This window comes from Radiomyces spectabilis, assembly GCF_025331425.1.
Source record: "Radiomyces spectabilis strain NRRL 2753 chromosome Unknown BYT42scaffold_2, whole genome shotgun sequence".
In the NCBI taxonomy this organism is placed as follows: domain Eukaryota; kingdom Fungi; phylum Mucoromycota; class Mucoromycetes; order Mucorales; family Radiomycetaceae; genus Radiomyces; species Radiomyces spectabilis.
Window position 1 is genome coordinate 5,046 of NW_026251927.1, and position 25,604 is coordinate 30,649.

At 42.6% G+C, this 25,604-nt stretch overlaps 10 protein-coding genes across 10 annotated transcripts; 2 read left to right on the forward strand and 8 right to left on the reverse strand.

Moving 5' to 3' along the window:
• Positions 1–947: 947 nt before the first annotated feature.
• Positions 948–1,452, forward strand: BYT42DRAFT_610082 (uncharacterized protein; the record flags this gene model as incomplete). The annotated part of the gene is made up of 3 exons (XM_051571358.1): positions 948–1,127; positions 1,189–1,278; positions 1,351–1,452. The coding sequence occupies 3 exons, from the start codon at positions 948–950 to the stop codon at positions 1,450–1,452; spliced, it is 372 nt and encodes a 123-aa protein (XP_051426743.1).
• Positions 1,453–1,606: 154 nt separating this feature from the next.
• BYT42DRAFT_610083 (uncharacterized protein) lies at positions 1,607–2,599 on the reverse strand (the record flags this gene model as incomplete). The annotated part of the gene is made up of 2 exons (XM_051571359.1): positions 1,607–2,295; positions 2,362–2,599. 2 exons carry the CDS (start codon positions 2,597–2,599, stop codon positions 1,607–1,609), a joined length of 927 nt encoding a protein of 308 aa, XP_051426744.1.
• Positions 2,600–3,760: 1,161 nt separating this feature from the next.
• BYT42DRAFT_170601 (dipeptidyl peptidase IV N-terminal region-domain-containing protein) lies at positions 3,761–7,440 on the reverse strand. The gene is made up of 12 exons (XM_051562362.1): positions 6,962–7,440; positions 6,793–6,898; positions 6,623–6,727; positions 6,463–6,569; positions 6,318–6,404; positions 6,126–6,266; positions 5,947–6,058; positions 5,730–5,890; positions 5,132–5,631; positions 4,715–5,043; positions 3,939–4,650; positions 3,761–3,881 (listed from the first exon to the last, which is right to left on the reverse strand). The coding sequence occupies exons 1-12, from the start codon at positions 7,334–7,336 to the stop codon at positions 3,797–3,799; spliced, it is 2,820 nt and encodes a 939-aa protein (XP_051426745.1). The 5' UTR covers positions 7,337–7,440; the 3' UTR covers positions 3,761–3,796.
• A 161-nt stretch (positions 7,441–7,601) lies between these two features.
• Positions 7,602–8,444, reverse strand: BYT42DRAFT_554406 (uncharacterized protein; the record flags this gene model as incomplete). The annotated part of the gene is made up of 1 exon (XM_051566574.1): positions 7,602–8,444. A coding segment is annotated over exon 1 (523 nt), but the record flags the coding sequence as incomplete, so codon positions are not given.
• Positions 8,445–8,665: 221 nt separating this feature from the next.
• On the reverse strand, positions 8,666–10,615 carry BYT42DRAFT_554408 (ergosterol biosynthesis ERG4/ERG24). Its single transcript, XM_051566575.1, has 6 exons — positions 10,429–10,615; positions 10,054–10,364; positions 9,758–9,975; positions 9,478–9,684; positions 9,371–9,404; positions 8,666–9,306 (listed from the first exon to the last, which is right to left on the reverse strand). The coding sequence occupies exons 1-6, from the start codon at positions 10,593–10,595 to the stop codon at positions 8,807–8,809; spliced, it is 1,437 nt and encodes a 478-aa protein (XP_051426747.1). The 5' UTR covers positions 10,596–10,615; the 3' UTR covers positions 8,666–8,806.
• A 110-nt stretch (positions 10,616–10,725) lies between these two features.
• On the reverse strand, positions 10,726–13,316 carry BYT42DRAFT_554409 (beta subunit of phenylalanyl-tRNA synthetase). Its single transcript, XM_051566576.1, has 9 exons — positions 13,211–13,316; positions 13,075–13,130; positions 12,920–13,014; positions 12,713–12,842; positions 12,535–12,650; positions 12,317–12,467; positions 11,995–12,236; positions 11,148–11,929; positions 10,726–11,074 (listed from the first exon to the last, which is right to left on the reverse strand). Exons 1-9 carry the CDS (start codon positions 13,266–13,268, stop codon positions 10,893–10,895), a joined length of 1,812 nt encoding a protein of 603 aa, XP_051426748.1. The 5' UTR covers positions 13,269–13,316; the 3' UTR covers positions 10,726–10,892.
• A 155-nt stretch (positions 13,317–13,471) lies between these two features.
• On the forward strand, positions 13,472–16,362 carry BYT42DRAFT_641388 (SH3-binding, glutamic acid-rich protein-domain-containing protein). Its single transcript, XM_051572552.1, has 6 exons — positions 13,472–14,003; positions 14,102–14,524; positions 14,714–14,857; positions 14,932–15,555; positions 15,622–15,795; positions 15,888–16,362. Exons 1-6 carry the CDS (start codon positions 13,560–13,562, stop codon positions 16,191–16,193), a joined length of 2,115 nt encoding a protein of 704 aa, XP_051426749.1. The 5' UTR covers positions 13,472–13,559; the 3' UTR covers positions 16,194–16,362.
• A 142-nt stretch (positions 16,363–16,504) lies between these two features.
• On the reverse strand, positions 16,505–17,375 carry BYT42DRAFT_610088 (uncharacterized protein; the record flags this gene model as incomplete). Its single annotated transcript, XM_051571360.1, has 4 exons — positions 16,505–16,681; positions 16,743–16,788; positions 16,866–16,936; positions 17,055–17,375. The coding sequence occupies 4 exons, from the start codon at positions 17,373–17,375 to the stop codon at positions 16,505–16,507; spliced, it is 615 nt and encodes a 204-aa protein (XP_051426750.1).
• Positions 17,376–17,613: 238 nt separating this feature from the next.
• On the reverse strand, positions 17,614–20,703 carry BYT42DRAFT_170798 (uncharacterized protein). Its single transcript, XM_051562364.1, has 2 exons — positions 17,727–20,703; positions 17,614–17,651 (listed from the first exon to the last, which is right to left on the reverse strand). Exon 1 carries the CDS (start codon positions 20,668–20,670, stop codon positions 17,947–17,949), a length of 2,724 nt encoding a protein of 907 aa, XP_051426751.1. The 5' UTR covers positions 20,671–20,703; the 3' UTR covers positions 17,614–17,651; positions 17,727–17,946.
• Positions 20,704–20,713: 10 nt separating this feature from the next.
• Positions 20,714–22,378, reverse strand: BYT42DRAFT_554419 (uncharacterized protein). The gene is made up of 6 exons (XM_051566577.1): positions 22,159–22,378; positions 21,888–22,099; positions 21,702–21,813; positions 21,449–21,642; positions 21,020–21,356; positions 20,714–20,947 (listed from the first exon to the last, which is right to left on the reverse strand). The coding sequence occupies exons 1-6, from the start codon at positions 22,296–22,298 to the stop codon at positions 20,875–20,877; spliced, it is 1,068 nt and encodes a 355-aa protein (XP_051426752.1). The 5' UTR covers positions 22,299–22,378; the 3' UTR covers positions 20,714–20,874.
• Positions 22,379–25,604: the final 3,226 nt, after the last annotated feature.

Here is a 25,604-nt window from a genome sequence, read left to right on the forward strand (position 1 = left end):
CCTCATTACTCGAGAGAATGGATCAACTGGTTGTCACACCCATCCTCTTCCCTCACTACAGCGCCCTGACAAAATTATGCATACTAATTTTTTTCATCTTTCGATTCATTTTACTGGGGAATTGAAGAGATGATAATAAAATAAATTGCAGGGAAACAAAAATATTTTATTTGGTGCTTCATTGGCAGGAGTGCGTTAGTCTTCCTCATATTGTCTGGCCTTATATAATACCTGCGTAATCTGATAGGGAAATCCGCTGAAACTGATGACTTTGTTCATCAAAGAGAAGTGAAAAACCGCCATCTTCTTGAGGATGACTTTAATATGAGAATACGAGTTGAAAAGCCAGTTTAATGTGCCATTCATCATTTCTGTACCAAAGTCAATGTGCATTTGTGTACCCCACCAGCCAATATAAGAACATTTGAATAAAGACATCTCAATCGATGGATCTCTGACCTATCTGAGACCTACTTCAAGCAGCTGCTTCATGCGATAATGCCACGTTTCGCCTATGATATCAATGAATAACATGCATATGAGATAAGAAAAAGACACACGGCATCTTTTCCTGCTTCCTTATTGGATAATAAAAGTTTTAAGCTACAGTATGAGGAATAGTTCAGGTATTACTGTAATATCGCCTCTTTTCCATAGACGATGTAACGCATCCTCAACAATAAATTATTGGAACTTATCAAAAAATAATAATAAGTTTCCAGTGATCTCGATATCTAGAACCGACAAAGGACGGGAGTTGACTCTGGGCCTTTAAGCAGATTGTTCTTGTCGCCTTTTTCGGTTTATTGGAGAACACTGCCTACAAGGGACCGAAATCTGCGAATGACGGTGAAAGGGTGGCTTAGCCGATTTTTCACTCTGGGAAATTCCTGTTCATCATTTTCTGAACGCTTTTCATTTCTTGCTCAGTATACGCCTTTTTCACCATGAGACTTATTACCCATAACATGCTGCAATGCCACGTTAAGAATTGCAATACAAACAATTTTCCCCTTCGTTTTGAAGACGCACAAGTAGAACTCATCGAAGCTGACTATAATCCTGAATTTCTGGCAAACATGCTCGACAAGATCGAATGGGATGCTTTGCTTCAAACTGCTGTGCAGGTATGCTTGAAAACGTTCGTTATTCGCTGATTACATATTCATCTGAAATTTACCGTATTAGCTTGGTATCGCAACATTGCCTGCTCAGATTCCCGAAAACGCTTTAGAAAACGAAGAATTCCTCAAGGCATTGCATAGTGTACTTTTAGAGGTAGGATGACATGCTTTGGCAATGGGTCAAGAGAGTACAATCAATTCCTAATATTTATTTTACGTGTACTAGACCCACGTGCAACAAGGACGCATGGTATGCCCCAACTGCCAACATGTATACAATATCAAAGACGGTATCCCCAACATGCTTTTAGCCGAACACGAAATTTAAAAAAGAGCACATCCTCATATACGCCAAAACCAAATGTACATCATAAAAAAACAATGCATCCGATACAGTGGAGAAAAGAGATGTATTTATTTTTATTTATATCCTTTTTGGGGGGTTGCTTTTTGGTGTAATTGGTCAGTGGGGTGGAAGGCGATTATGATGTGTCTCGTGGGGGACGCCAGTTTTCGAAATCACTATCAAAGCGTGCTTGTTTTCCGTCCACGTCTTCGGGAACATCGTTCTCAGATTGACCATGGTGCTTCTTATGATCTACGACATGGTACTTCTTACGCATAATGGCTTCTTCCTCCGATGGATTTGATGGTGGCAGATTTGTGTCAGTCGAGAAGCGGTTGCTGTTGTCAGAGTTACTGGTATAATTTGCTTTTGGCATGTCGTGAGTGGCATCGGAAATCGGTGGTTCCGCTTGCACCTTGAATGCTTGATATTCTTCCTTGGTGGGAACTCGGCTTTGCACAGCATCGTAACCGGCATCCGAACCAAACGGGCTGACTTCCATCACCGCATCGGATGCCTTTGCAGATTTAGGCGGTAAGCTGCGAGAACCAACAGGACTCATCATGGCCTTGTCTTGTTTCGTCATTTCTTCTTGTACTTGGTCATAGCGTCCTTCAGAAGGTTCATATTCGGGACACTTTTGTACATCGACGCTTTGAGCCTCAGCTGCCTTTTTCTCTTCTTCTTGATGGCGCTCGGCAGCTTCACGGTCTCGTTTTTGCTTTGTTTCTTCATCCTCCGGTTGCATCATCGTATTGAGCTTGGTGGCGAGCTTATCAAGTGCTTTATCCGCATCGCTTACGATAGCCGATCCTTGACGAACCGCTGGAGAAAGCGTTACCAACCATCATTTAGATGCGTAAAAACCATCACATCAACAGTAACACATACCAGTTTTAGCCATACTGGAGATGGTTTCGGACCAAGTGGCAGGCTCCTTATTTGAATGCTCGTCTCTGAATGGGTTACCGCCCAATACATCGCCAGCAACGTTGGCGTCGCTGCCTTGTTCTTGGTTATCCGAGATAGACCGAACTGGCATCTGGCGAAACTCATCTGTGGGGCTGGAGTTGGACTGCGTGCGATCAGCCACAATGTCATATGTATCGTTGGTGCTAGAATAATTCATGACTGTATTATGGATAAAATAACAGAATAGAAAGACGTGTAAAACAAGGTTGGAAAAAGCTGGTATCATTTTTAATGCATAAAGATTATGTCATGACAACGAAATAAAATTTTTAGTGGCCAACAAGTGAAACCGACCCAAACAAAAACGATCGACGATGCATTTTTCCCATTTTGGGTTTTCTCTACCACCATATTTCTCGTGGCAGCACTCACCTTGCTTTCTCTCTGCTTGACGCTGCTCATGCTCTACATTGCGCTCCTCTATGCAGATTGCTCTGGCAGATATTATTGAAAAATATTTTCCGTGCCATTCTTAGGGTCAACTCAGAAAAGGGGGCTGACGACGCTCCCTTGATCAGCGACGACACCCGCTTTTTTCAAGGAGATCAGTTTGCGCGGTATTGAAGCTTGCAAAGCACAGCACCCCAAATGTGGAATAGTCTACTGTGGATGACATTGCCTCTTGAAATAATTTTTTTGACTATGTGAATGTGATAAATCAGAGCTAGCCCAGTACGACACTTGTTCAAGCATTCGTCAGAATCAACAGCCCTTCGAATCACTCAGCCTCGAGCTATTAGAAGCCTCACCGATTCTTGTCATCAGTATCACAGTTTGCAGTACAGTAGCTCGCTTCGTTTGAATTGACTCCTAACGACTGACAAAAACTGCTCAGTTGGATTAAGCTCAGAAGAATAAGACGACAAATAGACACAGCGGCAATCACCTCTTTTTCCAATTACATCGCCCCTACTTTTTCTCACTTTTCCAGAGGCATTCGAGCTAATACTCTGTGCGAGAGTTCAATGTTTTGTATCTCCTAAATCAGTGATTTGAAGCAATTGCGAATAAGAAGTAAAGCAAAGGCGAGCATTTAGTGGGTTCTGTTTTTTTATTCGAACCTGCCAGGCCTTGTTCTGCGAGACGTCCTTGACGTCTGATCTGTCAGCGAAAACGAAACTCGTTTTATATAACACCAAGCTAGTCCTTGTCATTAGGTGAGCTGATTTTTCCACCGGGGGTTGAACGTTTTATTTTCATACAACATGACCTGTATTGTCACCAGTGGACGTTTACTTTCCGAAAAAGTGTATTTTTTCTTCGCACACATGGTAAATGACTGAAAACTATTTTTAATCGAAGAGCAAATTAAAGACGGCCTTTATTTCTGGAGCCTTGAAAGACAATATGTTTCTCAGTGATGACCATCACCAGCGATCGGACCGGAAAATCGTCCATGAGATTCTAAACGGATGTGCATATACTCTTTTCCACCGAAACTACATCAGATTCGTCAGTTTTCACATAAAACAAGGGGAAAAGAAAAGGGATGTTACCTTTCCCAGAGATACTCGGTCAATAGATGATATAGATTAGCATTAGCGTTGTGGTATTTGATAGCGTGATTGTTATCGGGGTAAAATTGTACTCGATAGTTGTATACGGAGGCCATGGTCAACTTATCGACAAGCATGATAGAATGTTGAAAATGAACATTATCGTCGCCTGTACCGTGCACAAGCAGATAATGGCTGTTTTGGAAGCCAGTCATATTGTTCACGGCGCTCATTTCATAGCCTTGAGGGTTGAGTTCGGGTGTCAGCATATAACGTTCGGTATACACAGAATCATACAGTCGCCAATCCGTCACCGGTGCAACCGCTAATCCGGCAGCGAATACACCCGAGTTGGCTTCGATCACTTTACTCGTCAAATAACCACCGTAGGACCAGCCCCAAATGGCAATGCGCGACGGGTCTACATAATCCAGGTTGGCCCAATGTCTGGCGGCGTTGATCTGATCGATGGTTTCCAATTCGCCTAACCGTTTTCGGACTGCTACACGATACCCGCGACCTCTAAAACCTGTGCCGCGACCGTCGACAGTGACAATAATATATTGTAGCTTGCTGGCAAGGAAAGTATGCCAACTCAAGTCGAACTGATAAGTTGCTGTTTGCGATCCAGGGCCACCATAAACAAAAAATAACACAGGGTATTTCTGCGTAATATCAAAATAAGGAGGGATTGTCTCGCACGCCGTCATTTCTAGGTAATGGTTCAGTTGTGAATATAAAATGGAGATCATTTTCTTCAAAGAAGCAGCACTTACCAACCCCACCACTTTTGACAGTGGAGAAACGCTTTTTCGGAAGTTCGTAGTGACTCAACAACTTCTTCAGTTCAGCATTATCTTCTAGGACGCTTTCGAACGTGGCGTTGTCCACCTTTCGAATAACAGTGAAGGGAACTTCCGGACCTTCGTATCGAAGCACAAAGTACCCTGAAGAAGGCGAAAATGAAACATCATAATAGGCATGCTGTTCTGGATCGTCTGGGCATGTTCTACATGCTTTTGTGTCGCTTGGGGCTTGATCGGATCTCAATGAGACGGTGTATAAGTGACGTTCCAAAGGAGAGCGTTCCGTCGACAAATAATGGCTAGAAATATGAATAGTATGTTACTGTCAATCATTGGACAATGGATGCCAAAAAAGTAAAAGAAATAGGATAAATAATATATACTTACACGAGCTGCCTTTGCTTGTCAACGACTACTGAGCCTGCAATAACTTCCCAGGCACCATTGGTCAACCAAGTCGGCTTCGAATCGCGACCAACGTCAATAATCGCCAGATGCGTATACCCTTTTGGATCGTCCATAAGATCAAGATATTGAATAATGTTGTTGCCTTTTTCATTATTGCCACGAATATACACCATGGTTTGAGCAATATCCAACCATCCTTCGTCGGCCGGTTTCTCATCGCGAATAACTTTGACTGTTGTCTCATTCAGTTTGGTGGAAATGGATACTAAGCTTGTTATCTGATGATCTTGGACGCGATTGATTTGCTTGAAAATCAGATGGGAATGGTCTTCCGTCGCCCATATCACGTCCGCAATCAATCGATCCTTGTCTTCAAAGAGCCCATTCTTTGCGGCTGTGTTATTTGTTGTTAGGGAGACCGATGCATTGCTTAATAGGGAATGCACATGAAGTGATACAACAGGGTTTGGCGCACCAGCCTAAACAATGGTATTAGGAATCAACGCCTTCCTCCAATCAACCCTTATCTTTGTTTATTTTTTTTTGTGACCCCTTATTGCATTTTTATAGCACTGACCTTGGGATATCTGAGAGTACTGTCGCTGGGATAAGTACTGTTTTCGAGTGTGTAGAACGACAGTCGCATTTCCGGCACTTCGGTTTCATTGAATTTCAGATAGGCTATGTGAGTTGCATCGGGCGACCACCACAATGTCGGATGCTGACCGAATACTTCCTCTGAATCCTCAAAAATTAATACGTGTTTGGGGACTGTGATGATGTATTGAACTTACCTTCGTATACCCAATCAGGGACACCATTGAAAACAGTAGCTGATCCATCGTAGGTGAGACGTCGTTGCTCCTTAAGATCACTGACATACAAGTCGTTGTCCATTACATACGCCTGGAGACATAGCAATGAGCGGATCCGTTTGTGGTTTTTACCTTTACTTTGGCTACTGGCTACTTACTACTTGATGACCTTTTGGGCTCCAGGCGGCATAGGATATCCGAGGATTACCGTTGATGGTGGAATTATTATCTAAAGGCACGATGGTCTTGTCTTTCAAATTATAGATATAAACGTTTGTTTTGGATGAATAGCGCCATTGCTATGCAAGGTGAGCGAGGAGTAGGTAAATTACGTTGATGGCCATATTTACATTTGTGTGATTGGTAAAAAGCATCAGAAAACCGGCATCTGACGAAATTTGGAAGGAATCAAACTCGAGCAAACCATTTCCAACGTGCTACAGCATTAAATATAAGCCAGAGAGTCACAAGGACATACACCATTGATCAACTAACCATGTCCTTTGCTTGTACATAGACTTGTGGCTTTCCGTCATCGACAGATTGTAACATGATATCATTCGTCTCCGTATGTCGATAGGTAAACATACCGTCCCTTGGACCTACAGATCATTTAATAGCTCATCTTAAGCAGGAACGATAATGTTACACGGACCGTTTTCAACCCAAACCACGGATGGCCGTTTTGGTATGAAGGAATCATTGTATAAATCAGGGAAATCAATGTGTTTTGGCAAATTGTCATCCGAGGATTCAGATACTAGAGATTGAAGAGAAGCCTTTTACGTCAGTAAAGTTTACGATTAAGTGATGAACCAACCCTACCGGGACTCAAAGTACTCGCGATAACAGTCCAAATGAACCATAAAAGCAAAATCAATGCGAAAAAACCAATACATAGAAACTTTCGTTTTGACGATGATTGTTCTGGCTAATCATGGTTTAAATAAAGCATTATTAATCAGAGTATACAATCATTCCAACTCGTATTTACCTTTGATAAATTCTCTTCAAAATCCATATGACCCACATCAGATACCAAACGCTCATGAGCTTCATCTTCCTGAAACGGTTGACTGTGCATCATGTCATAATCATCGCTGCCTTCACGATATACCCCGTCGTCTATGTTGTTCATATGGTGATCTCGATCGAATAAAACACGTTGTGGTTGTTGTGAATGAAGGGCGTAATCAACGCTGTCGTCGGATATACTGCTTTCGTCGCCGCTAGTTTCTGATGAAGAGATGGTATGCACGCTATTACGACTATCAAGCGAAGCGATGTATGCGTCGATATCCACTACTTGTGTCATTTCCGTGTCACCATGGTGGTTAGCTGCATTGCTTGACCTGAAAGTGAATGTCATTGAAAAGAAAAAGCAGAAAGAGAAAGTTTACCACCAATAATAAAACGGGAAAAAGTGGAGTTGCTTTGCGCCGCACCAATTTTTATTCAGGTTGATTTATAGTGCGGATTTCCTTCTATTTTTTTGGGTTTGTTATTAAAGGATGGAAAGAAAAAGCAGAATATTTGAGATGAGAAATGAACCAATGATGAAAGATAAAAGAGAAGGTTTATATGGACCTGTGAACTTTAACTTGAACACAGCTGATTAAACCTCGACCCTGATCGGTGGTGAATGTTTCCACCTCTTTTGAGGAGGCAAGGACAACCAGGAGAAAGGGATAATGATGCGACCGTATCGGAATGGTTAGTCAGTCAAATTTTTTACGCATGTTTATCGCGTTTCCCGTTTTCCGTGCCTTTTCGTGTCACTCACCTTCAAGATCGCCTATGCCGCGGTGTTGCAAAATAGTAATTAAGGATACCACATCGACCACGGCTTGATCCATCCCCACCACAGTCATCACCTCAAAGGCCGCCAATGAACGTTGTATCTGTATATAATTTCTTGGCATGAGTTTCTTTTTTCCATATCGTTTCCATAGCGAGGGAATTTCCTACTTACACAGTCGATATATCGCTCATATCCGTGAACTACCTCGGTTTCTTCTCCATCGACAATCATAACAGGATCGATGGGTTCCTCAATCGCCAAGAATTTGACTGGTTCCATAAGATCTGGCTGCGATGAGGATGCTTGCACCTCTTTGGACGGTGCTTTTGCTGATTTACGTTTGCGATTGGAATGCGCATCACGTGGCTTCTGCTTACTGCTGGAAGCATCGCTCGCAACTGTGTCCTGCGCCGATTTACCTTTTCCTTTTTTCCCTGATTTCACCGGTTTCGGGATACCGGTGGCATCTTTTCGTTGTGATTTCTTATTCTGGTGCTTCTTGTCTTTGAGAGAGTTGGGTGCGGGGTTTGCTGGCCTTGACGATGATGCTGATGAAGGTGCTGGCGGTTTGAACTCGGACGCGTGTGGATTGAGCATGATTGTTCGCTTTCGTTGGACGATCGATGATCTTGATGTTACTGGACTTGTCGCAAAATGGATTAGACGTTCATGATCCTGCCAAAAAAGAAGAAACAAAAAAAAGCGATTCCGCTGATGGTTTAGATTGCAGGAAATGAAGGCGGAATTCGGGGTTTTGATCAACTCTGTAATCGCTCCACTCACCGGAACACATTGGACTAACTGTAAATGATGGGCAGAAAAAGCCATTCGGCATTTGATGAAGCTGCGTATCATGGGTACGCCAAGACAATCAGTATGATATCGTAAATGTATGAACTGTAAAGCCTAAAATTTTATTGGTGACCTGCTTCATTAAGCATCAAAATGTTATGGCAAGATTGGTAAAAATACAAGTTATAAGGACAGATAAAAATAGAACAAGTAACCATCATTCATTTCCATTAGGAGTGAGAAAGATTAATAAACACCAGGGATAATCCTGTATTTCACTTTGTTACAGTAAGTCTCCCAATCCTCGCCATACTTCTTTCGACATTTCTCGTCATCGCGACGTTCGCGATGAATCAAAAGGATGGCAAAATAGATACAGTAAAAGTACGGAATAATGGACTTGAACCCACAAGGAAGACACCAAGCCACGGACATGAGCCAATCGCCCAAATAATTGATGTGCCTTGCTTTGCCCCACCATCCCGAAGTGAGCAAGCGTGTGCCAGCTTGTGTTTCGATGTAAGACAAATGACGCACTCGTTCATCCTCTGGATTCTTGCGGAAAACGTCTTTCTGCTTGTTGGCTGAGCGGAAAATGTAGTACCCACCCAGTTGCAAAGCGATGATGACTGCCATTTGGATATAGGTCAGATCGACAGGGAAATCCGACAAATAACGTGTTTGAAGACTGTACATCATGGGAACCCAGCACAAGTTACCGAAAGCCAGCATAAAGCCGAAACCATCTATCGTTTCCATGCAAATGAATTTCACCATCATCAAAGTCACCGATAATGCACTGTTGCTTACCAGTCGTAATGTCCATGGTAGTCAAAATAGAAGACTATTGGCAAGGAGGATCAGTAACGGATATGCTCCCGGCTTTTTCTGTCACCGTTTGGTAGCTACGACTTTACCTCGTTCCATAAAGCATCTAAAACGTACCACGCCTGGAATACCAAGACCAAAACCATACTGTTGGTGATCCGTCCCAGAGACACCCACTGTTTCACTGCCATACATCCATCCAGGAAAAGCCATCCAATCAAACCCGGGCGTAATTCCGTGAAAAATTTCAAATCAAAATCGCCAATGCGTGGATTCAGTTCGCGACCAATCATGAACTATTCACATTTGCAGTATTTGTTAAGATCCCATATGTGGGATGCTCTTCACAGAAAATGAGCGTTGACTTACATCGTAGATCATATTGCCTGTATTGCCACCCAGTGCAAGCAATCGTGGAGCGCCGAGGAAACTGCAAATATACATTGTGATCGAAATGAAAAATGAAAAGATCACGGAAGCCACGGCCAACTGAGCAAAATTAGCTTGGACCCACAGAGGCATACTCCAACCGTGTCCACGATTCGACATGATCAACATGGTCGTCGTCGTTTGTAAGGTTTGAAGTGCTGTTGAAAAATTACAAAAGATGAGCAGATGTGTCAATTATATTTTGTTTCATGAAAAAAAAAAAAATCAAAACCTACCATTGATACGATAGGAAAGACGCGTGCCGTCACGCAATTGGGTGCCCTCAACGTTGGTACCGGGCATGGCGATAGTAAAGGTCACAAGCTGCGCGATGAAGCAAAAATACCACAGCAGTGACATAGGTTTCCAAGCTTTGACATATTCCACCAAGTTACCAAAGCTCAGTTGGCCAGATGCCACAGCACCTAAACCAGCATAAAAACGTTCGAAAGGCATATAACCGGTTTGGTCACAACCAAAAGCGAATAACAGCACTAATGCAGGCAGAAAGATGACCATGGCTGCTGCACCAATGGGACCTCCAAATCTATAAATTGGTTTGCAAGTTAGAGATGAGAAAGCATTGTGGCCCTTGAATTTCAGTACTGTACTCGTAATGTGAAGTTTTTGGGTTCATGGCAGCCCAATCGATAATGCGAGGTGGAGGCGGGGCATTCTTTTTTTCCTTTTTTTCTTTGTGGAAATTGGCAAGCGAAGTATCACCTTCAGCTACTGCTTTACGCTCTCTTCGCGAGAGATGCTTCTTGGGTTGCGGCATCGCGATAAACGAAGATTTTAATCGCGCTTGCAAAAAGCTAATTAAGTTTTTGTCGTCGCTTTAAATTCCCTCTAATGCGGAGATTCGCAAACCTTATCATACAATGGATGCACGATCCATTTAACTTGTGCTTCTCTGCAAGGATGTAACTTTTTTCTGCTTTTATTACATTTATCCTTGTCAATTTTTTACCGAAATAATATCATATATTTGGGATATTATCCGTAGGATTCTTTTCTTTTCTAGTAGATTTGAGATACTAAATGGATGAGTGATAAAAATGCATATTTTTTTACATTACACAAAAGGTTCCAAGTTGAATTCCAATGCTGTAGTGGGATACGGTAATTCAAAATTGGCCAACACAGTAGGATGAAGAACGCCAAACGATCCGATCATTGCTTGCTTACGTTCGTTAGTCTCGGGGTCAATGTATCTCAGATGAATATTAGCAGAGCGACCGGGGAAATATGTAGCATCTAATTGAATAGGTTAGGTTCGGACACGCTCCTAAAGACTGCTAGTAATCGAAAATCACGCTCATCAACTTACTGTCTGATTCTTGAATCCAGTAACCAAGATCATTGCTATCCTTGCGTACCAAGGATGTGCTGAACATGGTCATTAAACGATCGAGCAAACCGTGAATCACCTCGAAACCTGAAGTCTTGGAGGTATAGGTGGCGCAAACATGTCGTTCGTTTCTTGCTCTACGTTCACGAGATTCATCCTTGAAACCAACATCGGAAACTTCGAACACCTTGATGGGCAAAGCCAGCTTCTTATTCCAGCTCACTGTTTTCAACACACCAGGAAGAAGCGACGTACGCACCACTTGGTACTCAACCGTCTTGGGGTTGGCCAACTTGATCGCGGTCTTGTTATCGTCGACACGGTTCAAGAATTTGAAGTTTTCGTCATGCGAACAAAGAATGAGGGGTGCAACTTCGGTAAATCCAGCCAAAGCAATTTCCCGGCGAGCATGATCGCTCAGTTTGCTGACAGGCAACGCCGAAGCAACCGTGTTGACACCGGGCATCTTACGCGGCAAATTATCGTAACCATAAGCGATAGCGACATCCTCCATGATATCACAAGCGTGCAAAATATCCCAGCGAGTAGGTGGTACCTTGACCAATACTTCGTTGTTGTCATCGGGATTGACCTTGGCGTCCAGTGTCATCTTTTTCAATAAATCGCACACCTCATCACCCGACAATTCCAAAGCAGTACATGCGTTAATATAATCCACCTTGGCGCTGGCGTCACGGGGTTGAATAGGAGGCGTAATTCTAGAAGTGCCGTCAGGATAGACGATCTCCATGGGTTCAACACTACAGAAACGAATATAAGTAACGAAAAAGACAAATCCACTATACTGCCTCAAAAATCGACATACGTGAAAGGTTCAGCACAGTATTCGGAGAACATGGCAACTAAAGTATTCAAAGCAATGTTGGCCTTATGCTCATCGGTGGCAGTGATTTCGATCATCACATTCTTGGTGTTCAATGAGATCTTGGAGTGATCAGAGTTGATAATAGGAGGCAAAGAGCAAACGACGCGGTTCGCATCAAAGACCACAGGATAGACAGGCGAGTCGCGAATAATATGCAAAAATTTACCCAAGTTCTTGTCAGGCTAATATTTTACCAAGCAAGAAAAACGAAATAGACGTGCATGAGCATCAGACAATATATATCGTAGTCCTTTCGACATACCGTATAATGCTCCATCAATTGGTTGCCATCCATCATCTCGGTCTTATTCAAAGGAATGAATTTGATATCCTGAGGAGGCAGAGCTTCATAGGTGAAAGGACCTTGAATGGTGTCGAGATCGTGAGTACCCATGGAAGCAAGGGTTCTCTTACTACATGTGTCTCATATCAGCCAGTCCATCCCTTTTTTTTTTCTCGGAGAAGCGAGCCATGTCATACCGGCAAATATTGTTGTGAAGTTTGTCTTGGAGATCGATGAAGCTGTCGTAACGCTCTTGGGTGAAGGTAATGTTGCGAAGAATGGCACCGACAATGTAGGGACGGATATTCGCGGTCTATAGTATGACAAGTTAAGGATACTTGGATTTGAACAGTCATCTCATATTGATTTCCATACCTCTGGAGTAAGCACAATGCGCTGTAACTTGCCATCTGCAGGCTTCACAACCTTGTACACGGGAGGCTGGTCCTTGCCTTCAAACACGCGCAAGGCACGCTTCAAACCTTCCTCGCAAAGCAAATCGTATCTAGTACAACGAACACCCCATTTGAGTCCAACAGTCCTAAAAAAAAAGTTCACCTTAACAGACAATGATGACCTTACCTGTTGGCAGGAATATCGATTTTAAGCAAAGGTCTTTCGGGCAAAGTTTCGGTGGACTTGGCATTTCCACGTTCCGCCATTTCGCGTTCAGAAGTCTATACAAATACTGTGAGTTGCCTCATATGTTTGTTTAATATTCACAGTCTGCATCTTACGTCCTCTTCAAGTTCAATACCGAAACGGAAACAGAGTTCATTGAATTCCTCAGAGGCTAACGGCACAATTACTTAATTCAGTCTGCGCAGAAAAATGACGGAAAAGCAAAAGACAAAAAGCAAAGGGACACTTTACTATATTCTCTCTCGAGCGCTTCGAAAAGTCGTTGCTTATCAATGTTAATGGTCGGCATGGCGAATGGATATGTTCAAGTTGGAAGCGGGAAAAAAAAAAAAAAAAAGATACCGGGCCAGTCAAAAGTTCAGAGATGTTGTTTTCGGCTGTGTGGCTTGGAGATGTGCGGAGTATCAATATATTCCATAAATGGTGTTCCCTCCTTTTGTCACCATGCTGTGTCAATCCCCAAAAGGAAGCCAGTTTATGTTTGTTACATTGGTTAATTGGTTTCTTATTTTAATTTTCAGGTTATTTCTCACTTTCCTCATTTTATTATTCTTTTACTTTCTTTTCCTCCTTGTTATTCATGAACATGGTTTGCCTTGGACCACGGAAAAAAGAGAAGAAGGCAGCATTTCTTAGTCCGGAGGAAACACCTGTCTCCAGAACATTAACCGATCCTTTGCGGAACTCCAAACGAGGTTCAAAACTGAAATCGGCCAAAACATCGCCTACGCCTACTGCTGGAACGATAGCATCGAGAAGAACGACTCCTTCGCCACGTTCCTCCTTCGAAACCGCCAGTTTATCTAAACAAGGGAAAACAACCCCTCGGAATTCCTTCGCTAATCGGGCTAATAGCCCTGTCAGCCGACCCACTTCCCCTCACCCTTCTAGACCAACCAGTATTGCTGCGTCAGTTCGCAGCACCACCAAGCTCACTACCCATTCTCGGAATGCCAGCGCAGCATCGACCAGAAAGTCCCCCATTGCGCAGATGAGGGAGGAATTTGATGAACTTAAAATCAAGGTAAGTTTAAAAAGTTTGCAATTTCGTCTTTTCAACTTAGAGGTTGGGATGGCAACCTTTTTAATAACGAAACAAAAAAAAACCAATTCTATTTTCAGAACGACGAAAACCTACAGTTAATAGCTCAACAGAAGGCGGAGCTAGAACAGTTGAAACTGCAACTTGCCCAGCAACCGACGGTGGTTGAAGCAGGACCTACGCCACCGATTTCCCAATCAACGACCTATACAGACTTCAGCGATCTTCAGGAAGAGAAAGAACACCTGCTTCAAGAAAAAGAAGAGAAATTAAGAGAGCAGGAAAAGGAGTTGGAAAATCTAAGGAAACGATTAGAAAATGTACCGAGTATCACAGTTCAAACGGACGAAGAAGGTAGACGTCAATCTCTTGAAGAAAAAGAACGCATGTTGTTAGAAAAAGAGCGCGAATTGGAAGAACAAAGAAAAGAACTTGAAACAGTCAAAGGAAAAGGACCTGCATTGGAAGAAGTGGCGGCTCAGCTGGAGCAACTCAAATCTCAGGTAAAAATTCCGCCAATGATTCCTCCACCCCTCCTTTGGTCCCCCTGATTTCCCATATTTATATTGGCCCATATCTTTTCGCTCATTCAACGGCCCTCATTGTTACATTTCGCTTCAAGCGTGTCTTTTTTTTTCTCATGAATGACTACCACCAACGGGAGATATGAACTGACATGACTTGTTTTCCAGAATGAAGAAGCGATGAATCAATTGGCTTCGAAAGAGAACGAACTGGAGGTGTTACGCTCCAAGATACAGAGCGGCGCTGAAGGGCCCGACATTGATGGTAGCTTATCTCTACAGAAAATCAATGATCTGAATCAGCAACTGGAGGTAAAATTTGCGAAATTTTAGAAGCTGAAAAAAAAAGACAACTCGTTTTTAAGCAAACTTGGCATTATTATTAGGCACAGAAAAAGGCTACCGAGGAGATGCTACGTCGGCATGAAGAAGCTTTGGCAGAGAAGGATCGACTACTGAAAGAACAGCAAGATGCGCTAGAACAGCTGCAGGATACGCATACAGAGGAGATGCGCAAACTTAAAACGTCTCAGACAAGCAGTATATTGACGTTGAAGCAGAGGCACAAACGGGACATGGATGAGCTTCAGCAACGCTTGAGCGAGACTGAGAAAAAGATGCAGAACGAACCTGGCGTACGATTGGATGATGAAATTGAACGTATTTTGCATGAATTCGAGCAAGCCGAGCATGATCACACTGTACAAATTGAAAACCTTCAGCAGTCGCATGAGAACGAACTGTCTGATCTGCAAGAAAACCACGTGGCGCAAATTTCCCAACTGAAAAAAGCCCAGGACCAAAAACGCCAAGGATGGACATCGCGCTATTTGCCTACAGAAGCTGTGTCATGGCCTGCCCCTCAGCCGTTATCCCGTCTTCGCAAAACACAAACTGCAACCCAGCCAAAGAAAGCTTTGAAAATGACGGACGAATATGCACCGATTCTTATTCCTCTTGATAACAAGAAAGTGCAAGTTTACTTTTCCAGCGTCAGTGGCAACCCTGTTGTAAGTTCATCGACGTTAAGCCATCCCGATTTTATGCTATTGATAATTTTAATGTGCATCCTTTAGACCAAAAAGAATCAGGAACATATCAAGCAACTGCTGAACTCGCGTCAGATCAATTACGACATGATTGATGTGGCTGCCAGTGAAGCGGCGTTGCAATACATGAGAAAATGCAATGGCTCGGAGGACGGAATCAAAGAAGTACCGCAGATCTTCGTCGGCGGTGAATACAGAGGCGTAAGTAGTTTATTTTTACAGTCAACGTGACACACTGCAAGAGTACTGATGGGTTTCACCTTCGGGTCTCTATATATTTGGTTGCGCCACAGCAATATGAGGACTTTGTTCGCCACGTGGATGATGAAAAGTTGATTGACTTTCTTCGGCCCGCCGCTGAGCGAGTGTTAACAGAGGAAGAGAAGGCAGCCATCGAAAAGAGTAAAGCTGCCATGTCCGATGAAATGGCACCTGTGCGAGTATTGCCAGCTGGACCGGTTGTCTTGCCAACATTACGAAAAACGAGCCCAGGCCCTGTTAAACCACTTCGAGACGATGATGATGAAGCTTTGCTTCAGGCCCTTGAAGAAGAATTGAGTCAAGGCAAGGTGAACGATACTGATTTAGCGTCTCTCTAAATGCGATCATCATTTTGAAAATTCTGTTATTTCTTTTAAATAACTGTCCTCCTCTTTTACGAGATATCCCTCCATTTCCACCCATACCATTATAAACTGTACCATTCATGCTAAACCATATACTTCAATAAATAACTCTACAAATGTCACAAAATATATAAATATCAAGAGCAGCAACCATATCGGCTTTTTATTTTTGATGACAAGCTGAATTTTGATTTAGTTTTTCTTTACGACTGTTTGAAGTCGATGCACAGAGAGAGGGCGATCAGATAGCAGGAATAAGGGACTTGGATCAGAAGATTACGTTATCAATGTTGCTGTTCATCCGTAATGGGTGGCACAGTTTCAGGAGCAGATACATCGACTGGTTTGGATGACCTCATATTCATCGACACCGTCTGGTTATTGAACATATGTAGGATTAACGTCAATCGATCAATGACATCATTGGCTGATGTTTGCTTATTTTGAAGAAGAGGATCGGTCTGTGAATTAAACATGATTAAAAGACTCAGCAACCAGCGACTAAGCGATCCATCAACGTACCGCTAATATCCGATCCAAAGCTAGCAAGCCGTAATTACGGGCGGTTCTGAGTACCCAAGAAAAAGAGAACGGCGTCAGTTATTCATAATTATTGATGACGACTACGAAAGAATGAATGCATACGTGGATAATTCATCGACCAAACGATTGACAGGTGGTTCATTTTCAACGGCGGTTGTAAGATGGGTCCCCAGCTTGATGCATACGATCACATACAAAAATGAACAAAGAAAAAAGGGCCAATGAGCGGAGTGAACTGATACACCAAAATAGAAAACAAGAGACGGTTTGAATATCAACAACGTCGTTTACCTGTGACACGGGACAGCGTTCCTTTTCCTCGTCATTCTGCATTTTCATCGGTAGGTTTAATCCTTGTAAAGGTGTATCCTTTACCCACTGATTGCTTAATATGTATGCCAACGTATCCGGTGTCAGAATAGGTGGTGAGCCCCAGTGATCTTGAATGTTGTTGAAAATCTCGATCAGACGAGTTTCGCTAATGCTACCATTTGTGCCTAAATCTTCTGAGGGTAACTGAATTGTCAGCGGGGTTTGCTTGTCCAGATGGTTCTCGATGGATAATGGTTTGGTATGACGACGTTCTTGACATGACGGTAGCGAAAAGTACATGGTCCAACAAATAACAATAAATAAAAGTAGACTGGATTATATATTATGTTAACAGGCTGGATTATAAATAAACCAGCAAGAAACTCAATCCAGAAGGAAGTAAGAAAAAGAAAAAGAAATTCAGTCAAGTCCAAGTACAAATAAATGGAACAGATAGAAAAAAAAGGAAAATAAAAACGAGAAAACAATGAGTGAAAGAGGCGCAAGCACATTCGCATTCACATTCAATATTTCATCAAAGAGGTCCAGAACTTCGATGGCAGCATGCCATCGAATCTAACCAGAAATGAACATCGCGGATTTTAAGCTAATTTTTTTTTTCTTTTTTATATATATTTCATTTTGACTTACTTGAAAAATCGAGACTTGCCGTGACTAGACGGTTCACATTTTGTCTTTTCAATAGATCGCGATATATTCATAAACTTTCATCCTCTTTCTGCGGATATTTAATTTTGAAAAAAAGGTAGTTACAAATGGGAAAGGGCAGAGTCTATGATATTTATCTCATAACAATACTATAACAGGTAAGTTCCAAAAACGCATTGGTGTTTTAGAGTTCGGCTCAACCTTATTTATTAGCAAGCGGTATTGCTTGGCCTGACCGTGGTGGTAAAGGTGGTTTTTCTGTGGATGCTGGGATAGCAGAAGGAACAGGGAGCGGAGTCGTAGATTCTGGTTGTAGTACACCAGGATATTCAGATGAAAGAATCGGTCGAGCCGTGCTAGGCACCGGTGGTGGTCGTGGTGGTGGCGATCTTTCCCGTCGCGGAGGAATTGCCGGTGGTTCCGTGACTATGGTTTGCTGTGCGCCTTCTTGTTTTTTATCCACCAGCAACGGATTTTCCATGGAATCTCTAGGCGGTAGAGGGGGTAACGGGGAATGGGTATCATGGCCGGGTTCAATTTCTTCCATCGATCGTACAGGTTCCTTGCGTGGCGGTTTCGCAGGTGCTATCGGAGGGGGTAAAGAAGAAAGAGAGAACGGTGTCGGAGACGAATGCGTGGAATCCAATTGATCTTCCAAAGGATCCAGATCAAGCATGGATCCGCCTCTCTTCAGCTCCGATGCTCGTTGAATGATATCGCGATACTCGGTTGCTGGGGTTTTCGGTTCGTCTTGTTGCTGACTCCGTCGTTTCATTTCCGCAATACGATAGGCAAACTGATCGGACCGTTGTTCCTGGGATGCTCGTATCGCCCGATCCTCTTCATCTTCGTCCCTGTTTTTATGCAACAAGTTTTCAGCCATCTTCGTGAGATTCCTCTTGAAAGGCATAGATTTGCTGCCAAATAAAGCTGGTTCACTTTGAGTTCCGTCGCGTATGTCGCCTTTGTTACTATTGACACTGATCTTTGATAGGAAACTTCGTTTGCCGGAAGTCGTCGATTTGGCATCGTCACCATCATCTTGACTCGATCGTCGTTCCAACGTCTCGTCCGACAAGTTATCCGAATCGCCGCTGCTCCATCTCGCCTTCTTACGTAAAATGGACATGCCCAGTTTTAATGGATTGCTTTGACCTGAAGTCGTAGTATGCATCGAGGCTGTCTCTCCTGATCGTTGACTGTCATTTGACCGAATGGAAGCTGTTTCCATATGTCCTCCTTCAAGATGTGCAGGCGCTGTCGATGTGGAAGTCGGTCCTCGCAGATTAGGGGTCGATTTTGATTTATCCGCATCCAATACATAGGCTGAATTAGGTGTCTGCTTGAGATCCTCTAATCCGCTGTCGGAGCCGGAGTGACGATGATTCACGCCATTCTCCTCTGAATCGTCTTCTTCCGAGGATGGCACCGCCGGATTCTGTTTGATGTCAATGGATGAGACTGGCGAAAATTTCTTGTCTACTTCGGCGGCTGGACTATCCTCTTTGCCCATCGACGGCGGCACAACCACGCTGTCACCGAAAATGCCTCCCAACCCTTCCGATGGCCAAAAAGGAAAATCATCCATGTTCGGCAGCACGATGTTCTCCGAAATGACTTCACGGATTTTGGATTCGATAGCGTTAGTGACCATATTCAGTTTGATCTCCTTGTCAGAGACAATTGGCGTGATTTCCCATTCCATGTATGGCATTTCGTAGAATCCGATCCAGCAACGATTGGTAGGTGGCGGTTTAATCTTGATCATAAACTTGCCTCGTAATTTCTTCAGCATTACCGAGAGTACAAGATTGACCCGAATAGGTTTGAGTCGCGATGAGTAACTCCAATGGAAGCCGGTCTCAATCACCACGGCTAGACCTCCTGCATATTCAATGTTCGCTTCCAGAATCAGATCGCCTTGAAGGGACAAAGATAACAGCTTCGGCTGGGTGATGTAAGGAATCGCCTGACCGACATCGACAGTCTGAATATGGATTTCATCCAGAACATTGGGTCGCTTCACCTTTTGCACTTTGCGAATAATCTTATTCTCCCAATATTTTTGCATCCAGGCCGTTTTATATGTCCCCAAAAACAACCGGCCCACCAGCGCATTCAGCCATTGCATTTCCCGTTGAGCTGGATCGCGTTGTATTGTCGTAATAAGTTCATGCATCGCCACCATATCGAATTGCGTGGAATCCGGCACATCTTTCGCGTCACCAGGAGAATCCATCATCGTCGACGCGAGTCGCAAGCTTAGGTACCAATCTTCCTTATCAATCGCACGTGCGCAATAAAGATAGATCATTTTATCCAAAGAAAATTCCTTTTCCTTCACCTCTATAGCTGGTTCTGTTTTGCTTTTGTACAGATCAGGCATGGATTCTGATTTTTTCTCCGGACTGGCCATGTGTAAGGACTGGGCTCGTTGGTTTTTTGGACGTAGGACAATGGCTGAGCTCCGACTGAATAAATCACCTTCCTGACATCCTTCGGGATACAAGGAGACGGTGTAGTTGTGAACAGGGATAACCAACTGACAATCCTGCTGTTCCGACGAATCGTAACAAAATAGTGTACCGTGCTTCAATGCACCATACAACAGTGTTTTCTGTTTCTTGGGTCCTCCTGTTCTGTTATTCATGTACAGTTGAATCCCTGAAATAAGGCCATTCTCTTTGTCTTTCTCCATGGAACATTTCGCTTGATAGTGATTGGTGATTCGGATCCATCCTCTTTTGCCGTCGTCATCGTCAATAGCATCGTAAGGTTCCTTGGAGTAATTTTTGAGTGAGCGAACGATTGGTTGTTTCCTGGTGACGAGTGTGCCAGATAAATATAAATAACCCAGCAACAAAGCGGGAATCAGCGTCAGTCCACCGGTGAGATATATGTACAGAAATTCCTTGAACGTAACCATATAAACAATAAAAACAAAAACAAATTGAAGACAACCAAAAAAAGGGGGGAAACTGCTTTTTTGCACATTTTTATTGGTAAATCCCAACAAAACCGATTATGGTCTTTTTGATTGTGGATACGTCATTCTTGCGCTCATTCGATTTTTTTATGTTTGACTTTTTTCCCTGTCGGACTTTTTTTTGGCATGAGGAGTGAGGTGGTCTTACAACTTGTGAAGCTGAGGGCTGGCGCTGCCATTGATTTCAATCACCACTTTGCCGAATTGTTGATGGTTTCTATAACAAAAAGTGATGAATAGTTATGTTCATACCAATTAATCACCCTCATCACGAAAAATAGTGACTTACTTCATCATTTCAATGGCTTCAGCCACGTTCTCATTGGTAAGTCCTTGCCATACACGGGACACAACAGGCTTGATTTTGTGCTTATCCACAAAAGCCACCATTTCCTGGAATTCACGGCGAGACCCCATCGTGGAACCACACAAATCGATATTTTTAATCACATGGCCCATAGTGAAGGAAACACCTTCAACACCGGCTGTTTGACCATAATTCACAATGATACCACCGGTCCGCATCACCTTGGGATATTGCGTGTATAATGGTCCACCCGCACCATCGATGATAGCAGAAATCTGATTACCGTTCAACATCTTCTTCAATTCCGCAATACATTTGGCTACCAAATAAGTAAGAATTCTGTAACGTCATGATTTTTTTTCTGGAAAATTCGTGCTTTCCCACATGGACGATTTTTTTTTCTTTACTCACGATCTTTGTAATTAATGCCACCTTCAGCACCCAACGCTTTGGCTTGCTCGATTTTTTCTTGGCTTCCAGAGCTCACATAAACGTGAGCACCGACAGCCACAGCAAATTGCATCGCAAATAAGGCCACACCGCCGCCAATTCCAGTAATAAGAACATAGTCTCCCTTCTTCACTTTACCCTTGGTAAATAAAGCTCTATAAAATGCAACGTAAGCCATGCGTATTATCACTTGAACCCTTTCCTGTCTACGAACCTGTAAGCAGTTAAACCAGCCAATGGCAGAGCAGCAGCTTCAGCAGTAGAAAGATGCTCAGGACATGGCACCAACTCCCTGGATTCTGTGACCAAACTTTCCGAAAATGTGCCTTTTGCGACCCATAAAAAAAGCGAACTCTATGTGAGCTATTGTAAAAATAAAACGTATCTGTATGGAACCTACCGATGGCAGGCAAGAGACCGAGGATCTTGAAGTCGCCTTCCGGGCCTCTTTCGTCGGATTCCCAATTGACGCCTGGATTAATCAGCACGCGCTGACCGACTTCAAAGGACGATGACTGACTACCGTTCTTCACCACAATGCCAACGCCATCGGAACCCAAAGTCGATCCCATGACAATTCCGGGATACATGTTACGAAGGATCCATAAATCACTGTTCAATATTTATCTTAGTTGCCAATAAGTTTGGGTGAATAACTATTCGCATATTACCGATGATTGAAAGCAGCTGCTTGAACTTTAACCAACGTTTGAGAGGCGGTTGGTTCAGCAATCGGAAGCTCCTTGGCTTCAAAACCGAACTTGAAGTCCGAATGATGCTTGGGCTGATCAATAAGAGTAAGGGAAACCATATTTGTTATAATTGAAGAAGAGAAGGATTGGTATTCAGCTCCCACACGCCGCTTTGTAAAACCCTCAATTAGTAATCACTTGCGGGGATTTCACTGACATAACGGATCTATCCAGTTAGACAATCGTGCTGTTACGTCAACTGGTATTGCATGAACATAATTTTCTTCTTTTCTTTGAGAATCTTTATAGATATTATATGGCATAATTTTAAGAGTGACAAAAATATATCGTGAAAAGATCCAAAAAAACTATGTGTGATAACTTGAAAGGGCAATAATCGTGTATTTTCTGCACCCTAAAAAGGGCAGGCCAGTCTTTTTCATGCATGTCTCAGTTTCATCTGTGCTGGTGTCGAAAACTGGACACCGATGATAATGAAGCAGGAATAACATATCTCCCACCTTGTTAAAATGTTTGGGAGTTACGAGCAGTGGATCGTTGAGACGGATGTCATTCGCGCACTGTGCTATGTTATATTTGTTTTCTCATTTGTATATTTTATGTATTTACCCTTATGCTGTTGGTTTTATTATTCCTTTATATCTAACTGTTTGTATTTTGTCTTATGCTCCTTTGCTTTCATCCTTTGCTATGATTTTTCAAGCTATTCTTCACCTTTATGTTTTACTGTATGCTTTTTGTCCTTCTGTTCCTTTTGATTTTATCCTTATGCTATGTTTTCCCAAGTATGATCTTTTCTGCTATCTATTTTTGTCTCTCCATTTAATATTATACGATGTCTGACTATTTCTGTTCCTAACTTTGTGTACATATTGTTGTTCCGCTGTCGTGGATGAAGAAAATGATCGCTATGTGGCGGTAGGTCAGGGGGCAAGACCCCCGGGAAAAAAAGAAAAAGAGACTGTGCTACTCTGTTGTCCATTGAATACGCAAAGATTTATGCGCACATCAACTAAATCTTAGCGAAAAATCAACCGCTTATGGACAAAAGATTAGAGTTAAGAGAACACCATGACCTTTGGATACACAAATTCGAGTGCGAGTTCTGAATATTGGAAATGGAGCATCCCATTTCAAACACATCTTTAATCAGCTACTATTCCCACTAGCCTCAGAGTAGCAACAAACTACAGACCGAAAGAGCATAACTTTATGATCTTTAAAAGATCAACACGTGCTACTATTAAAATTCTTGCCAAACTAAAAACCAGTCGCCGCACGCCTAAATTTGCGAGCTAAAAAACAGCTACATGGTGTTCCTTTTCATCATATGGATTTGGCAGCTACTTCGCTTGGTGTTATTTATTCATTCAAAGATGTTGGAAAAGTTCAATGGAAGGGGAGAGCTTTCTGTAAAGGGCTATTGTCAATGTCGATGTCGCGTCTTTGTAGACTTATTTAATAAGTTGTCTTTGTCAGTAAATGTGTGTCCTTTTGATTTTTTTCTTCAGTTTTCGGTGATTTAAAGGTGCATGAGCAGAAATGCTTTACCAATGTAGCTGATCTGGCGACATTGCTCATTGTTCATTCATTGGTGTGTGTCAAGGTGATCATTCATATTTTAGAGCTCTATTTTTATGCAGTTTCTTTTTGCTTTTATCAGATTTTATTTTTGGAGCTTTTTTTCATTTAGAAGGTGTTCATTCATACTTCTTTTGGAGCTTTAATTTTTATACAGCTTCTTTCTGCTTTTTATCTTTACAGTCTTTACCTTCAGTTTTTATTTTGGACTTTTTCCTGAAAAGGGTGAAGCTTTTTCTTTTTCGCTTTTATATTTGAAGCTTTTATTTTTGGAGCTCTTTTCTTCTTTTTGCCTTCGTTTTCTCTCACTTCGGTTCACCTAAGAAGCCTGGTACTATTTTATTTCATCAAGTTCCTAGCTGCGTCCATCGCCCCGACTATGGCTTTCCCGTGTAGCTGACTCGGTTAAATCGACCATCACAATCAGAAGGGACCATCAAATGGTTTTTTATCAGTTCTTCAACAAGGAAAAACTTACCTGTTCTTTTTTCTATTCTTCCTTAGCTTTTGTTTTTCTCTCCGGTTTTCTTTTTTGCCTGGCAAGTCATCCATCCCTCCAAATCTTTCGACTTTGTTTCGCGCACCAAATGTTGCCAATCCGGTTTTTGTCGTCAAAAGGGCATCGTCGGTGGTGTGACTCTCTTTTTCATCGGCAACGCTTACGCTTGGCTTCACCTGGATTACTTCCCGTGGTATCGCCTTCGATATTTCTTTCCGACCATTTTATTTCGTAGTTTGTAGTATGTACTTTGTAGTTTATTCGATAGACCTTGTTCCAGTATTTTCCTCCTTTTTTTTCCCACAGGGTTTTTAGGGGGTCTTTACAGACGCACCTATTGATTTACTTTTTTTTATATTTGTATCGTTTCTTTTTTTCCGGCCGGGAAGCTCTCGATATCTGCTGCATCGAATAACAGAGGTAAAATATCTTGACGACATTTGAATCAATCGAAGAGCGTACTAACTCATTTTTTTAATACCCAACATTCCTAACATCATTCTAGATCTATCATAACCTTGGGCGGGACGGGACTGAGGTGGCCAATAAGTGCTGCTGCACACATATTTGGAAATCATGACTGTACGGTATGCCAGAGTATTGACATTAATATACCAAAGTTCCATCAAGAGTCTCGCCCAGGTTATGCCGTATTGTGTTAGGCTTTTGTCTGACGAATGTCGCTCAATGTAAAGGGGCGACGTCCAGTAGCAGGTGGCATCCATTGCACAGCGGGTGTACGGCTTGTTAGATCCTGTGAATACTGGCTATTTTTGTCCAAACTTCATGAATAGCTTTAATCGAATCTACAGCTAATATTATTTAAATACGTACAGTTCAAACTATTTTTACCCTTGGTATTTTTTCATTCAGTGGAAGTGTACTGCAACGGTATGAATGAATATTGCATATGATGTATTGGTCATTTTTGTTTCCTCGCCTCTTCAGTGTCTAGAACAGTCCTATTATATTGCTGCACTATTTTAAAACGTATTCAGCTTGAAATCCTCCTTCGATAATGTCTCTCGATAGAAACTTGGCTTGACCTTGACTCTTGGTATCACTATTCGCCGCTGTTGTGTTGCAGTTCTTTGTTGCCGATATAAAGAAAAGCCGCATGCATGACGATTATCCAGCGGTTTGTGGATATCCTCATCGCTGGAATCAGCGGGCTCACAAATGGTCCCGCCGACCATTTCCTGAAGCGCCCGAATTATCGAGGCGCTTGATGGTCGATCTGCTGGTTATCGTAAGCGAACGCATGTGGTAAAATGGGAACAGCCGGGTTTGACGTTATTTGATGTAGGACCTCTCAAATTTACAA

Coding starts and splice junctions, on each gene's coding strand:
- BYT42DRAFT_641388 (XM_051572552.1), top strand. CDS start 13,560: ATGAACATGGTTTGCCTTGGACCACGGAAAAAAGAGAAGAAGGCAGCA. Junction 14,858..14,931: donor ATCTGAATCAGCAACTGGAG/GTAAAATTTGCG, acceptor CATTATTATTAG/GCACAGAAAAAGGCTACCGA. Junction 15,796..15,887: donor TCGGCGGTGAATACAGAGGC/GTAAGTAGTTTA, acceptor GTTGCGCCACAG/CAATATGAGGACTTTGTTCG.
- BYT42DRAFT_554419 (XM_051566577.1), bottom strand. CDS start 22,298: ATGGTTTCCCTTACTCTTATTGATCAGCCCAAGCATCATTCGGACTTC. Junction 22,100..22,158: donor GCAGCTGCTTTCAATCATCG/GTAATATGCGAA, acceptor AATATTGAACAG/TGATTTATGGATCCTTCGTA. Junction 21,814..21,887: donor CGGTCTCTTGCCTGCCATCG/GTAGGTTCCATA, acceptor GGGTCGCAAAAG/GCACATTTTCGGAAAGTTTG.
- BYT42DRAFT_554408 (XM_051566575.1), bottom strand. CDS start 10,595: ATGCCGCAACCCAAGAAGCATCTCTCGCGAAGAGAGCGTAAAGCAGTA. Junction 10,365..10,428: donor CCAAAAACTTCACATTACGA/GTACAGTACTGA, acceptor ACCAATTTATAG/ATTTGGAGGTCCCATTGGTG. Junction 9,307..9,370: donor TACCATGGACATTACGACTG/GTAAGCAACAGT, acceptor TGGAAACGATAG/ATGGTTTCGGCTTTATGCTG.
- BYT42DRAFT_170798 (XM_051562364.1), bottom strand. CDS start 20,670: ATGGTTACGTTCAAGGAATTTCTGTACATATATCTCACCGGTGGACTG.
- BYT42DRAFT_170601 (XM_051562362.1), bottom strand. CDS start 7,336: ATGACATTCACTTTCAGGTCAAGCAATGCAGCTAACCACCATGGTGAC. Junction 6,059..6,125: donor GCCCAAAAGGTCATCAAGTA/GTAAGTAGCCAG, acceptor CTATGTCTCCAG/GCGTATGTAATGGACAACGA. Junction 3,882..3,938: donor ACCGAGTATCTCTGGGAAAG/GTAACATCCCTT, acceptor AATCTGATGTAG/TTTCGGTGGAAAAGAGTATA.
- BYT42DRAFT_554409 (XM_051566576.1), bottom strand. CDS start 13,268: ATGCCGACCATTAACATTGATAAGCAACGACTTTTCGAAGCGCTCGAG. Junction 13,015..13,074: donor GTATTGAACTTGAAGAGGAC/GTAAGATGCAGA, acceptor GTATTTGTATAG/ACTTCTGAACGCGAAATGGC. Junction 12,651..12,712: donor GCATTGTGCTTACTCCAGAG/GTATGGAAATCA, acceptor GTCATACTATAG/ACCGCGAATATCCGTCCCTA.